The sequence below is a fragment of the Octopus sinensis genome, linkage group LG5 (assembly GCF_006345805.1).
Source record: "Octopus sinensis linkage group LG5, ASM634580v1, whole genome shotgun sequence".
Lineage (NCBI taxonomy): Eukaryota > Metazoa > Mollusca > Cephalopoda > Octopoda > Octopodidae > Octopus > Octopus sinensis.
In genome coordinates, this window is record NC_043001.1 from 74212990 (window position 1) to 74227086 (window position 14097).

The 14097-nt window shown below is 35.7% G+C and overlaps 1 protein-coding gene across 1 annotated transcript; it reads right to left on the reverse strand.

The window, feature by feature from the left end:
* Nucleotides 1-661: 661 nt before the first annotated feature.
* On the reverse strand, nt 662-13663 carry LOC115212330. The gene is made up of 2 exons (XM_029781193.2): nt 13501-13663; nt 662-1655 (listed from the first exon to the last, which is right to left on the reverse strand). The coding sequence occupies exons 1-2, from the start codon at nt 13636-13638 to the stop codon at nt 1317-1319; spliced, it is 477 nt and encodes a 158-aa protein (XP_029637053.1). The 5' UTR covers nt 13639-13663; the 3' UTR covers nt 662-1316.
* Nucleotides 13664-14097: the final 434 nt, after the last annotated feature.

A 14097-nucleotide genomic window follows, 5' to 3' on the forward strand; every position in this document is an offset into this window, starting at 1 on the left:
TTGACGTTCAGACGAGTGTACTGGCATTGATGAGGCAACATTTGAAATTTTGTCTAGGTAAATGCAGCTGATGAAGACTAATCAAATTTACGTTGTCAAACGTATTTGAAGAATTAGAAACCGGTCCTGCATTATCCGATTCTAGGTTGTCCATTTATCGAATGTTCTTCCTAGAGGTAAAACAAATTTTTTTCATGTTTGTTGCATGACTGTAGCAAAATGACTAAAACAAGTGAAAGATAAAAGGTGTTATTTATAAAATCAAATTAGTTTGGCGAGCTAGCAGAATCATTAGCATACGGGGTAAAATGCTTAGCGGTATTTCGTCCGTCTTAACGTTCTGAATTCAAATGTCACTGAGGTCGACTTTGCCTTTCATCCTTTCGGGATCGATAAAATAAATACCAGTTGAGCAATGATGGATCGATTTTATCGACTTAATCTCGGCTCCGATCTTGCTGGCCTTGTGCCAAAATTTGAAACCAATATTTATAAAATCAAACACGACAAAGGAAAGCAACAATAATAAACTGCAATTAGTTTGTTTTCTGTTATTCTTACTCTTTTTTCACGACTTCCACCTAATATAGGGTTTGGCCATGTTGGAGCATAGCTACCGAAAGAATAAAAATAAGAAAAAGGATAAGAATAAGAACAAATCTCACTACAGTCAATATCTTCAAAACATTTAATGACATTTAAATCCATCGTTATCTTGAGAATAACAACAACAGTAAATACTTCGACATCAACTACAGTAATAATGACATCATCAACATCATCATCATCATCATCATCATCATCATCATCGTCATCATCATCATCTGAATAAAATGTCTTTCATAAAATTCGTAAACGTTGAAATTATTTTTTCAATGGTATTTAGAAACGATTGCAAAATGCGTGTACATCCGTGGTAATGTGTCTGTTTATATTTTATAAAAACTGGGCACATTCTGTAATTAATTTAGTTATATTTCGTTCTGTTGTGCTTTCCTTTCCAAAATGTATGTTTGGTTTTCATTTTCCGCGTTTTTCATAAAATAATTACCAGGTGAATAACATTTGGGTTGATCTAATCAGTCACACATATCAGCAACTTCTGAAGCATTCTACCTCCGTTTGAAATCAACAGTTTTTAAATCTTTTATTTTATCTTTTGGTTCACGATATGCTTATACAAGATTTCATTCACACACACACGCGCGCGCGTCATATATTCATTATTCTCGAAAGCTAAAGTTATTCACCATTTCTACAATTTGTCCTCTATTCGCCACCACCACTTCACCAATCGTTTACGACATCACGCTAAATTAAAGGTCACAACATACTTTGCTCGCAAACGTTTCCGGTTTTTCTCCTTGATAAATCACAACCGTTGTAATATATTGCTTTGGGTTGATACCAACCGAGTAAAACAGTGTCGTCTTGTGCCATAACAAGGGCTCGAATTCAGGACAGTCATCATAGTTTCTGTAAACAACGACACTGGACTGAGCACGCGATTTCGTGATAGTGAATGTAAAATTCACCTGTTCTCGACTCCGTTCAACTGAGCTGTAGTTGTATGAAACCACCTTGTGTTTCGGTTTTGATTCAGCATCAGTCTTTGGTTGGCCTCCCACAGTCAGCGTCAGTGATGCACGTTCCATCTGTTGAGAAAATAAAACAAGGTTTTTGATTAAAGTTTAAACAGAAAACTATACCAAACAATAACGTATCTATTCTTTTTTAATATTCTGTAGCAGATTTAAGGCGGCGAGCTGGCAGAATTGTTAGCACACGCTGGACAAAATACTTCGCGGCATTTTGTCTGTCTTTACGGTCTAACTTTCAACCTTTCGGGATAAAAAAAGTACGGGTTGAATACCAGGAGTCAATGTAATTGATTTAAACCTACCCCGAGCCAAAATTTGAAATCAGTAATTTGAGGCAGCGTGCTGGCACAATCGTTAGCACGCCGGGCAAAATGCTTACTGATATTTAGTCTGTCTTTACATTCAGAGTTCAAACTCCACCGGGGTCGACTTTGCCTTTCATCCTTTCGGGATCGATAAAATAAGTATCAGTAGAGTACTGGGGTCGATGTAATCGACTTAGCCCCTTCTCGAAATTGCTGGCCTTGTGCCTATATTTGAAACCAAAATTTTGTGGAAGATTCGATGTTATTTTTCGTTATCGAAGAACATCTAATCCCTTTATATGATGTTCGAACTTGCCAGAACGCATTAAGAATGAATAGATCCATTCTTGTTTGGTTTCTAGCTGTTCGGCGTGTTCCCCATGGATTGTTACCTGCTTGGCAGACATCAGAATACATCAGCAAACAATTCGTTTGCTGATTCCTGTAGCTTTAACTGAGGAGACACACAGCTGAGTCGAAACACCGCAGTATCTAAAAGTTCTTTTACACAGGTGAATATAGTCTAAAGAGAGAAGGTGTTCTCAGATGACGAAAAGCAACAGCAATCAGATTATAATGTTCGAATCAACCAGAATTCATTAACAATGAATAGATAAGCTATTGTTTGGATTCTCCCCATAAAAACAAACGAACAAATCAAAATAAACAAGAAAGCCCAAAATTCCTGAAAGGGTTTCTGTTGTTATTTAGCTTCGGTCAATATTCATTAAACATCTTTAATCAATAATTATTCCAGCTACGACTGTCTCGGTTTCTTTTCTTCAGACAAAGAGAATCTATAACTAAATTTAACTAACCGATTCTTCATTTTTTTGCGAACGGTCTTAGCGGGCAGTTTAAAGACTTGTACCTGTTTTAACACTACAAACTTTACACACACACACACACACATTGTACACACATAGTGGATTTGTTAGACGGAAACTGAAAGAAGCCTGTCGTATATATATATATGTATATATATATATATATATATAATATATATATATATATATATATATATATATATTATATATATATATATGTACTGTGAAAGTAATAAGGGTAGAAAATTTAGAAACAATTTCATATCGGTGGCTAGCATGCGTAATAAAGTCAATAGATAACATATTTTCATATATAGTAGTGTATTTTAGAAATTCAATATTTCTTATTTTGATAATCAGTGAATAAACTTCACTGAATATATATATATATATACAATTACGAAGTCGAGGCAAATATCACCAGCTGACCGGTGTCTGCTACTCTAGGCCGATGAAGGACAACGATCCTGAAACACGGTGTCCCTAGATGCAGTTCCGGCAGCCGGGGGTGTTTGTCTCCCCTTCGTATATGTATATAAGGACACAGGGAAAAAATGTGTCAAAGCTATCAGGAGGCGTTCGATGCTTCCTAGGGCTATACAGCGGTGGTGTACCCCCTACTGTCACGTTCTTGTTAGATTGACAGTATACAACCATTCTATCGCCCCACCACCGTATATGTCTCTACGAGAGATTTAGAAATTCAGTATTTCTAATTTAAGTATTTATACACGAAAAAGGTCTTTGACAGGACACCTTACATGCTAGAAAGGGCAGTCAAAGCCCAAACCACGAATGAAAGCAATTTCAAAGGGAATGAAAAAAAAATTGTAGTTACCCTCATACTCGAGTTTCTGTATCAACGTGAAATTAAATAAATGACGAAGTACAGATGACAAATGATTTTATTTGTACATTGATACAGAAACTCGAGTCTGTGGGTAACTACAAAAATATTTTTTATTTTCATTCCCTTTGAAATCGCTTTTATTCATGGTTTGGGCTTTGACTGCCCTTTCCAGCATGTCAAAGGTAACCTCTTTCGTGTATAAATACTTAAATTGTTTATCTACTACTATATATGAATATATATATTTATATGTATGTGTGTGTGTGCGTGTGTGTGTGTGTGTGTGTGTATGTGTGTGTGTGCGTGCGCGCGTGTCTTTGTGTTTGTCCTCCAATGATGTTGGTGTATTTATGTCCCTACAACTTAGCGGTTTGGCAAAATGGACCGATAGAATAAGTACCAGGATTAAAAAATTCAGTACTGGGGTCGATTCATTCAACCAAAATTCTTCAAGGCGGTGTTCCAGCATGACTGCATTTTAATGCAGGGTTTAGCGAACAAGGGTAAATTACCCCGAGTGGGGTAAAAATGAAATTCTTGGAGTAATGAGGACTCAATAGACATAAGTAAAATTATATAAAAAAACGTGTTCTTTGTTACAACAGAAATTTTTCTTCTGGCATGAGGAGGTAGTCAAAATTTGCTACCTTTTGCTACAACCTACCTTTGCAAACAAGGGTTTTTCTACTCTAATGAACATAAAAACAAAGGTGAGTGAGTAATCGATTGGATTCCGAAAACGCTATCTAAATTGTTCTGGCATCAAAACCTAAAGTAAAAAAGTTTCTAGAAAAATCCCTTTGTTTCATAATGAGGATACTAATTTATTTTATCGCATTTGTTTTATACTTTTAATATTCATAATTGTATTCTATTGGGTTGTACGGAAAGTTCATGCCGATTTATAGTAGCTTACCTTTCGACTTATTTTAGAACATGGTTGAGTCCATAAAATAGGATTTGACTACACCTCCATTTAGAGCACAGTTTAAGCTATCTTTCTCGTGGAAGAAAGTTTATGTTCCTATAACCTGTGTTAATTCTGTAACCCTTTAAAATGGAAGATAAGAAAGTTTATTTTCAGCACTTGATGCTTTGGGAACCAGACAAAAATTGCTGCAGCTCGGTTGGGTATGTTACCCCACCCTCCATATTCACCAGATGTTTCTCCTTCGGATTTCCACTTATTCAGGTCTCTGCAGAATAGTCTTAATGGTAAAAATTTCAATTCATTGGATGACGTAAACAGATACCTTGATGAATTATTTGCCATGAAACCACCTCAATTCTGGGAAGAGGGTATTTTCAAGTTAAAGGAAAGATGGAGTCGCATGGTGCAACAAAATAGTTCATATTTGGTTGATTAAAAATGTAATGGTAAGTATTTATTGACCTTTTTCTTTCCTTTAAAAATCGGCACGAACTTTCCGGACAACCCAATACATATAAATAGATTATTTAAACCCTTTGAATTCAAAGAATCTATGATTTTCTTCCCTTCAAATCACGGGGGTAACGTCGGCGTAAATATATATATTTTGGGGTAATTGGTTAGAAAAGTTTACCCGCCTCCTGGTCTAATGGCTGAAACAATTAAAAGATAAACGATAAAAGACACACATTACATACACGACGAGCTACATCACAGTTTCCGTCCCCCACATTCACTCCCAAGTCATAAATCGACCCGGGATTATTATAAAAGCTACTTGACTAGCTGCCGCACATGGGACTGGACCTGAAACCATTAGTTTACGATGTAAACTTCATAACCACAGAGCCGTACCTGCGCCAGAAGGGAAGTTTTCTAGTCTTCCGACTATTAAAGACATCAGTTGCGGAGTCATAAAGTTCACTTGCATCGGGTGATTCCACCTCTAATATCTCGAGATTAGCTAACCTATCTTTGACGCATCTTTGATCTCATAACATTCTTTATAGAAACCAAAACACTGAATGCTGTTCAGTGTGTGAAACTGGAAGCGTTATAATTATATTTGGGAATAGAACTTCAAGATGCTGTTGAGTGAGTTTAATAATTCAATTTATGGAATCAGGGTTTGAGAAATATTTGATCCATATATTGATTTTAAATGGAATATTTCACCTTTTATATCAATTGATATTGTATCGATGTTGCATATTTCACACAATTGATTAACATTGAACTCAATCTGATCATTTTCCTTTTCGAGATATTTCCAAATGAATCCAAATAATTTATTGAAATGAGATGTATATTGAGTTGTCATGAAATATTGGATATGATTGGAGCAAATATGGCGTAAAAGATTTTCTACCTTAAACCTAACCACGGTTATAGAATAAATATGCATTACTCTTATCTTCGCTAAATAACTTCTTTTTCATCTATCTCTTGTAAAATTAATTTCAGTTTTCAATATTTCTTGCAAGAGTTTTAGCGTCACTAAGAAACTGTCCCATATTTGGCATAAGGAATCGAGCTCACCTATTAAAGAATTCAAATTATTCTCTTCTATTAACTGTAATGTAACGAGAACCCGGCTGAGATTCAAATCATAGTTCTCAGACTTTTCTCAGTCTAGAATCACGAGCTAATATATTTCCATAAAAGGTATTAATGCCTATGCGAATATAATCTGGCCAACTTGTGTATGGCCGAGGCAATAACTACAGTGTAAGTGTGTAAATTTTTCTGCCAAAAATATTCTAGAACCTTTTTGGCGAACTAATTCAACTTAGTGAAAGTTATTTCAAGATTTGTACAGGTCGGTCGTTTTCCCTTCCTATGATAGCGTCTCATCTTTCTGTTTCTTTCCAATTCAAAGGCCTTAAGTAATAGAGTCAGTCAACGGATATTCATACTATGTAATGAATAAGAGTGCTCTAGTACCACTTTCACATTATGAATTTATCGGATGTGCATCTATAAACTCAGTGAGGTAGTTAAATAAAATATTTGTAAACTCTGATAAACTTAGTGTGGTTATTTCTAAAAAACACACAGCCTACTGGATATTGAGAATTGTTAAAGAAGATATGACAACAGACCAATTCAAAAAAGTAGCCTTGGGTTGATAAACGATATAATGAAAGTCAACTGCTGTTAAAATTTAGGTTCACGTTGATGCTATACTAATACACTGAAAGGATTTGAAATAACTTTGGACACATTTTAAGCTTGAAATCGTTTCTAGAGTGAGATTTAGAATCAGGGAAGCCATAATTACTTTTAGTAGGTTGCAAGTGGTTGAGAAGTATCATGCAATGAAGCTGTTATCCAGTGTTTTGGTATTTGTTACCATTGAAGATAAATACTACTACTACTACTACTACTACTACTACTACTACTACTACTACTACTACTACTACTACTACTACTACTACTACTACTACTACTACTACTACTACTACTACTACTACTAAATATATTGCAGAGATACTGAAAGGAACCAAAGGAAACAGTTTACTTTACTACAACATTCAGTGGTTTTAACTCCACCTAAGTTTACTTTAATACCACATTTAGTGGTTTTAACTCCCACACTATAGCATGTACAAAGAGAAATAATACACCCAATTGACTGGAAGGACTTAAATTGCTTGACAACTTTTATAACAACCAGATAAACATATTACTTCCGTTGCTATATATTCCACAACGACAGGTAGAGGCTAGAATATCATATTTTTTTAGAATATCAAGCATTAACTTCGTTACATCATCGCCGCAGTTTTATTATTGTCAACAAAATAAAAAAGTTTTTCACTTCATATTGTCTAGTAACATTCTTAAGATAAGCATACACCAACGCAGTTTGTTCTATGTGGGACGAATTAGAAGTTGTATCCACAATTATACAGTAATGGTTTGCATGCTCACGTTCCGTTAAAATAGTCTGCCCAAACACGCCGGGCGAAATGCTTTGCGGTATTTCGTCTGCCGCTACGTTCTGAGTTCAAATTCCGCCGAGGTCGACTTTGCCTTTCATCCTTTCGGGGTCGATTAAGTAAGTACCAGTTACGCACTGGGGTCGATATAATCGACTTAATCCGTTTGTCTGTCCTTGTTTGTGCCCTCTGTGTGTAGCCCCTTGTGGGTGGTAAAGAAATAGGTATTTCGTCTGTCTTTATGTTCTGAATTCAAATTCCGCTGAGGTCAACTTTGCTTTTCATCCTTTCTGGTTCGATAAATTAAGTACCAGTTGCGTACTGGGGAAGATCTAATCGACTGGTCCCCTCCCCCAAAATTTCTGGCCTTATGCCTAGAGTAGAAAATAAAATAAAATAGTCTGTCCAAACAACAATCAATGAACTTATTTTAACTACCAAGAGATAAAAATGAGCTTGCTTGCATCCTTTTTCTATTTTGAGAAGCTTTAAGTCTTATGACTGACTAACTTTAAAATATAAATGTCGTAATAATCAATCTGTCCCAATACTCGCTAGAAATTCCATTTCTTCCGTAAACAATGTGACTTCTCACCTCTAAAGCCAACTCCTCGCTTTCTAAGAAAGAATGTACATGTTATAAATGTAAACTTTTTTCTTATATATATATCTGATCTTTGAATTAAAAGACTTTTAATTTGAATTAAAAGACTATCAACAAACGATTTATGCGATAATTGCAATCCAAGCTTCACCAGTTGACACGTTAGAAACACTACCCCCACTACACTCGTTTCTCTAATAACGGGTATCCTCCAGTTAATATTTACTCCCGAAATAGTGGAAAAGGGAAGAACATAACATATTGGTATGGAACGACATAAGAAACAGAAAAAAATTCTTCTTTTACACTTGCTCCAAACTTTTCCGTTACGTAAATGTTCTTCGCTATTTTAAAGTTTATCTTTCATTAAAACATCAACAGGAATTGATGGCCCAAATCATCCTCTGGAAGCCTTTTGAGAATGATTGTGTCCCCCATTTTACAGCATCGTTAACTTCAGTTATGGTAGGTACCTCCTTTCTCATATTTCACTATCATAGTCAAATAATTGCTTTAAATTTTGGCACAAGGCCAGCAAATTTAAGGAGAGGGGGGATGTCAATTACTTTGACCTCAATGCCCAACTGGTTCTTATTTTATCGACCTCGAATGGATGAAAGGCAAAGTTGACTTCGACAACATTTGAACTCACAACGTAAAGCCGGAAGAAATGCCGCTAGGAATTTTGTCCGGCGCGGTAACGATCTTTTCTACTATAGGCACAAAGCCTGATATTTTTGGGGAAGTGATTAGTCGGTTACATCGACCCCACTGTTCACCCGAGAGGATGAAAAGGCAAAGTTGACCTAGGCAGCATTAATGATACTAATAATAATATCAAATTTTGGTACAAGGCTAGCAAGTTCAGGAGAGAGTTTAAGTCGGTTATATCGACCCCAGTGCTCAACTGGTACTTATCTTAAGGCGGCGAGCTGGCAGAAACGTTAGCGGTATTTCGTCTGTCGTTACGTTCTGAGTTCAAATTTCGCTGTGGTCGACTTTGCCTTTCATCCTTTCGGGGTCGATTAATTTAGTACCAGTTACGCACTGAGGTCGATGTAATCGACTTAATCCGTTTGTCTGTCCTTGTTTGTCCCATCTAGCCCAGTGATCATCATCATCATCATCATCATCATCATCATCATCATCGTCGTCGCCGTCGTCATCAACTACTACCAATACTACTACTACTACTACTACTACTACTACTACTACTACTACTACTACTACTGTTGCTGATGTTAGTATAACGCCTGTTGCATCAATGCAAAGGTGCCTGGTGGTGTTTAAAAACTGAAACAGTCTATGAAAGAAGAGACAAGGAACTTAACATTACAGCGCCGGGTGTTATTGTCAGTCTGACCCTCTGTCAAGAAAATAGCAAGAGCAGTATTTAAATGGAGAGAAATATAAAATACTGCCGCATGTCATTTGGGGCGTCTGCAAGCTGCAGATTGCTGGAATAAGTTTAGATATGACGACGGGAAATAACATCTTAATTTACATAAATACACAAAAGGTCGCCGGTTATCAGCGACAAATCAACTTTGGTGAAATATCAGGTGGTACTGATATTGCTTTAAAATAATATGGTCTATACTGGAATTGTTCTTGGAAATAGGCAATTGAGAGACGCCATAAGCTATTTATAAGATTGTGAATGATGGATTATCAGTCACCTACATAGGCATTCATTAAAGTATTGGTCGCTTTTATCATAGTAATATAGTAATATCATGACATCTAAGGTGTTTCTCTTCAATTTTACATTGAATCTGTTGATGGAAGTATCTAACAGTTGATTTTTCAAGAAGACGAGGACGTGAGGGTGGCCAGGGACTTTTAAGCATTTTGTTGTTTACAAATTCCTATATTTGAATTTTAGAGAACTTTAGCATTCTGTTCCTTTGAGTAACAACAAAATTGTTTTTGTTGTATAACCCCCGGCAAACCCTTATCAAGTAGCCCCATGACACACAGTTGTTAGGCCGAAAGACTACGCGAAACCCACAGATTCGTTTTTGCAGTCATAACACATTTCCTCCTAGCTAACGATCGTACTGTGGAGGCGCAATGGCCCAGTGGTTAGGACAGCGGACTCGCGGTCGGAGGATCGCAGTTTCGATTCCCAGACCGGGCGTTGTGTGTGTTTATTGAGCGAAAACACCTAAAGCTCCACGAGGCTCCGGCAAGGGGTGGTGGCGACCCCTGTTGTACTCTTGCGAGAATAAAAAAACGATCATACTGCATTTACTCGGTTATACTTTGAGAAGTACCTAACGCAGCGATTAGACAGACTTTTATTTCAACTTTCAGAGCAGTGGAATATTTATTTCGACTCTCTGCACTCTGTCCGGTCAACATTATCTTTCAACCAACCATCCAACCAAAAAAAAAAAAAAACCCACCCATTCATCCATCCATCCATCTTCTCTGCCCACTACTCCTGGAAAGTTAGTGGGGGCAGAGGCCTCTGGTACCTTCTTCATAGGGGTCTATAAGAAGCAACCGTCCTTAGATTTTTCCGACTGGATTTCCATGAGCGACAAACTGAGATTATGGATAATACCCAATCATCTCGCTCTTGATTTACCCCTAGGTTTCCAACCGGTTAGTTTGGCTTCAAGAATCGGTCTTGTGATTCTTTCTTGTGACATTGTAATCACATATCCATAGTGCCGGAGCTGTGGCTTCCTACAACACCGAGACTAAGGTAGCGTATGCAGAAAGTGTCTCACTAGTAACGGGAACATGGTAAATGATTAAAACAAGTTAAAGCACAAAATTCCATGATCTATTTATTTACACATTTATCAAGAAAATTGCTGACCTTGTGCTGAAATTAGAAAGCATTACTTAGTACAACTCACTCTTATGCCTGGTCTTCTCACTCAACTAAATATACAAAATTTTCAATGAAATACATCAATAGAGACACATAAACGGAAATCTGGTTTTCAGGAAGAAAATGCACCGAGAACGGAAGGAACAACGCACTTAGTTAGGCTTTTGTTTCACCAGTAAAGGACCTGAATCGGTATAATGGACTTAACTTATCCCCTTTTCATAAAATATTTAGCATTATACCAATGCCAGAAAACATTTTAGAAGCAGCAACAACGATTCCTTGATTGAATGTCGAACTGTGCAGTATGATCGTTAATTTGGAGGAAATGTGTTATAACTGCAAAAACGAATCTGTTGGTTTCGTATAGACTTTCGACCTAACAACTATGTGCTAATGGGGCTACTTGATAAGGGTTTGCCGGGGGTTATACAACAAAAACAATTTTGTTGTTACTCAAAGGAACAGAATGCTAAAGTTCTCTAAAATTCAAATATAGGAATTTGTAAACAACAAAATACTTAAAAGTCCCTGGCCACCCTCACGTCCTCATCTTCTTGAAAAATCAACTGTTAGATACTTCCATCAACAGATTCAATGTAAAATTGAAGAGAAACACCTTAGATGTCATGATATTACTGAGCACTGGGGTCGATGTAAATCGACTTACTCGCTCCACCCCGAAACTGCTGGTCTTGAACCAAAATTATTTTAATTATTTTTACTACTACTACTACTACACTACTACTACTTCTACTACTACTACTACTACTACTACTACTACTATTACTACTACTATTACAGTTTAATATATACATCGAAGGACAGACAGTAATGTCAACATATTGTCACATCTAAGTAAAAAAAAAATAATGTTGCTTTAAGAAAGTTGTTCTGAGAGAAACTCACTTTTAATGTTTATGAGAAAATGAACAACTAAATAAATAAATAAATAAATAATTTTGTATGATTCATTCTCTTTGTAAAAGTCACATCGATTATATTGTGCCGAAAGAGAATTTTAATATTTCAAAACAAAGATTTGATAGTTTGCACAGGTTGTTCAGTTCAAACCCTGTTTTACAAGTCAAACAGCTATCAGTACGGCTAAATGTACACACATAAATGTATTTGTCATGCAGGGCTAAAAAAAAGAAAACATGCCTAGTCTTTGTATCGGTTGTTTTCTTTCTTTTTTTTCAAGACACATTGTAAAAAATATAATATAATTTACCAGTGTTACAGGTGTTAAAAAATGAACTTCCAGACTCTAGACTCCAGTCAATTCCTTTATTTATAAAGTGAACGACATTGAGAGTGAATACGTGAAAAGGTTTGTTTACAATCGAGTTTACCTCATGGAAACCTGTATATCAAAACTGTCTACAGACACACACACATACACACACACACACACACACACACACACACACACACACACACACACACACACACACACACACAAATACACACACACGCACCCCCCACACACGCGCACACACACTGTACATTACGCAGGTATTTTTAGAGTTGGTTTAGATTATAAAGTAAACGGTGAGACGAGGACATTATGCATGTATGCATGTGTATGTATGTATGTATGTATGTATGTATGTATGTATGATGTATGTATGTATGTATGTATGTATGCATGTATGTATTTATGTGTGTATGTATGTATGTATATATGTATGTATGCATGTTTGCGTGTATATATATATAATATATATATATATACATATATATATATATATATACATATATAATATATATATATATATATATATATATATATATATAATATATATATATATATATTATATATATATATATATATATTGTCATGGCCGGTCAGAATGACCATTTTGAAAACTTGAAGCCACCCGAGTAACTTAAACATTTTCAGCTGTAAATACATCACATACACTCACTCTGCATAGCATATTGAGTCCCTTTTTCGCGTTTGTAAAACTAAACTATACATTCATACATACACACATACATACATACATACATACATACATACATACATACATAGTGAAAATTAGATTGAAAATCACCGATTGTAATTAAAATAAAATAACTTTTCTTTTTTAACTAGAAAATCTTGACAACTATGTAACCTTGTTAACTTTCTTAAGTTTGAAACATTACTAATACAAAAATTAGGAAGTGAAACAAAGAACTAGAAAAAATAAAATAAAGAAAACAGAAAAGACACACATAAACAGGAATTCCAAAGAATAGGATTGACTAGTCTAGCTAGAAATCCAATCCTAGGCAACCGAAGTAAGCTTTATGAATTGAAGGAGAAATATTTATAAAACAGTTGACATAGAAACAAACGATTACAAATTTCCTATTCCACTTCATTTTGACTAGAGTTTCAATTTACCACCATCACCGCCGCCACCACCACCACCATCATACAGAAGCAGTGAAAATATTCAGTAGACGCTAACTTATTTTCAAATAAAATGTCAACTATTTTTTTCTTCTTATTTTGTCTTCAATTCTTATGTCACCTAAACTATTGTTTGAAACAGTCAAGCAAATTCCTATAAACAACAACGAAAACATATAACGAATACTTACTTGAGTTGAGGAGGATTTGTGTGACGGGGAGAAAAAAGGTCTGTCGTTGTCGCCGGCTGTCGTAGATATGACGAAAAGCTGGAAGTTTTGTTGGGACTGAACGATAACCCACGCCACTCCCACGCCATTTCCTGACATTCAACTCCCCACCTTCAACTGTCTACAACTTTTCAAAATGGCTGCCGTATTATTTTTCTATCTTATCGGAAAAAAAAAAAAGAAATTTCATTGACATCAAAACAAATTCTATAATACTAATGTGAGCTTTTTTAAAAAATTTCCCTAGTATTTATTTTCACTGACTGTAATGTTGGTAAACATTGTTGAAACATTCTTTGGTTCAAGACATATGTACTTCTAACAGTTCGAAACACGACTTTATGTGAAGCAGGCGTGTTTCTGTCTAACATATTTGCACTAAATAGACGTTATTTCAATGGAGATAAAAAAAACAACTTTAAATGCCTAAAACACGAAATTGAACATATTTGTTTAGCTTTTTGCTGTATCATAATGACCAGTACTTTTTTTATTGTATTCGTCTATCTAGCATATCGCGACATTCAACGCATAACATGTCGTCCAAAAAGTGAACAC

Bases quoted from the DNA above. Each gene is read 5' to 3' on its own strand.
- LOC115212330 (XM_029781193.2), bottom strand. From the start codon at position 13,638: ATGTCAGGAAATGGCGTGGGAGTGGCGTGGGTTATCGTTCAGTCCCAA. The intron at 1,656-13,500 runs GTAAGTATTCGT...TTTTCTCAACAG, and splicing joins ACAAATCCTCCTCAACTCAA to ATGGAACGTGCATCACTGAC.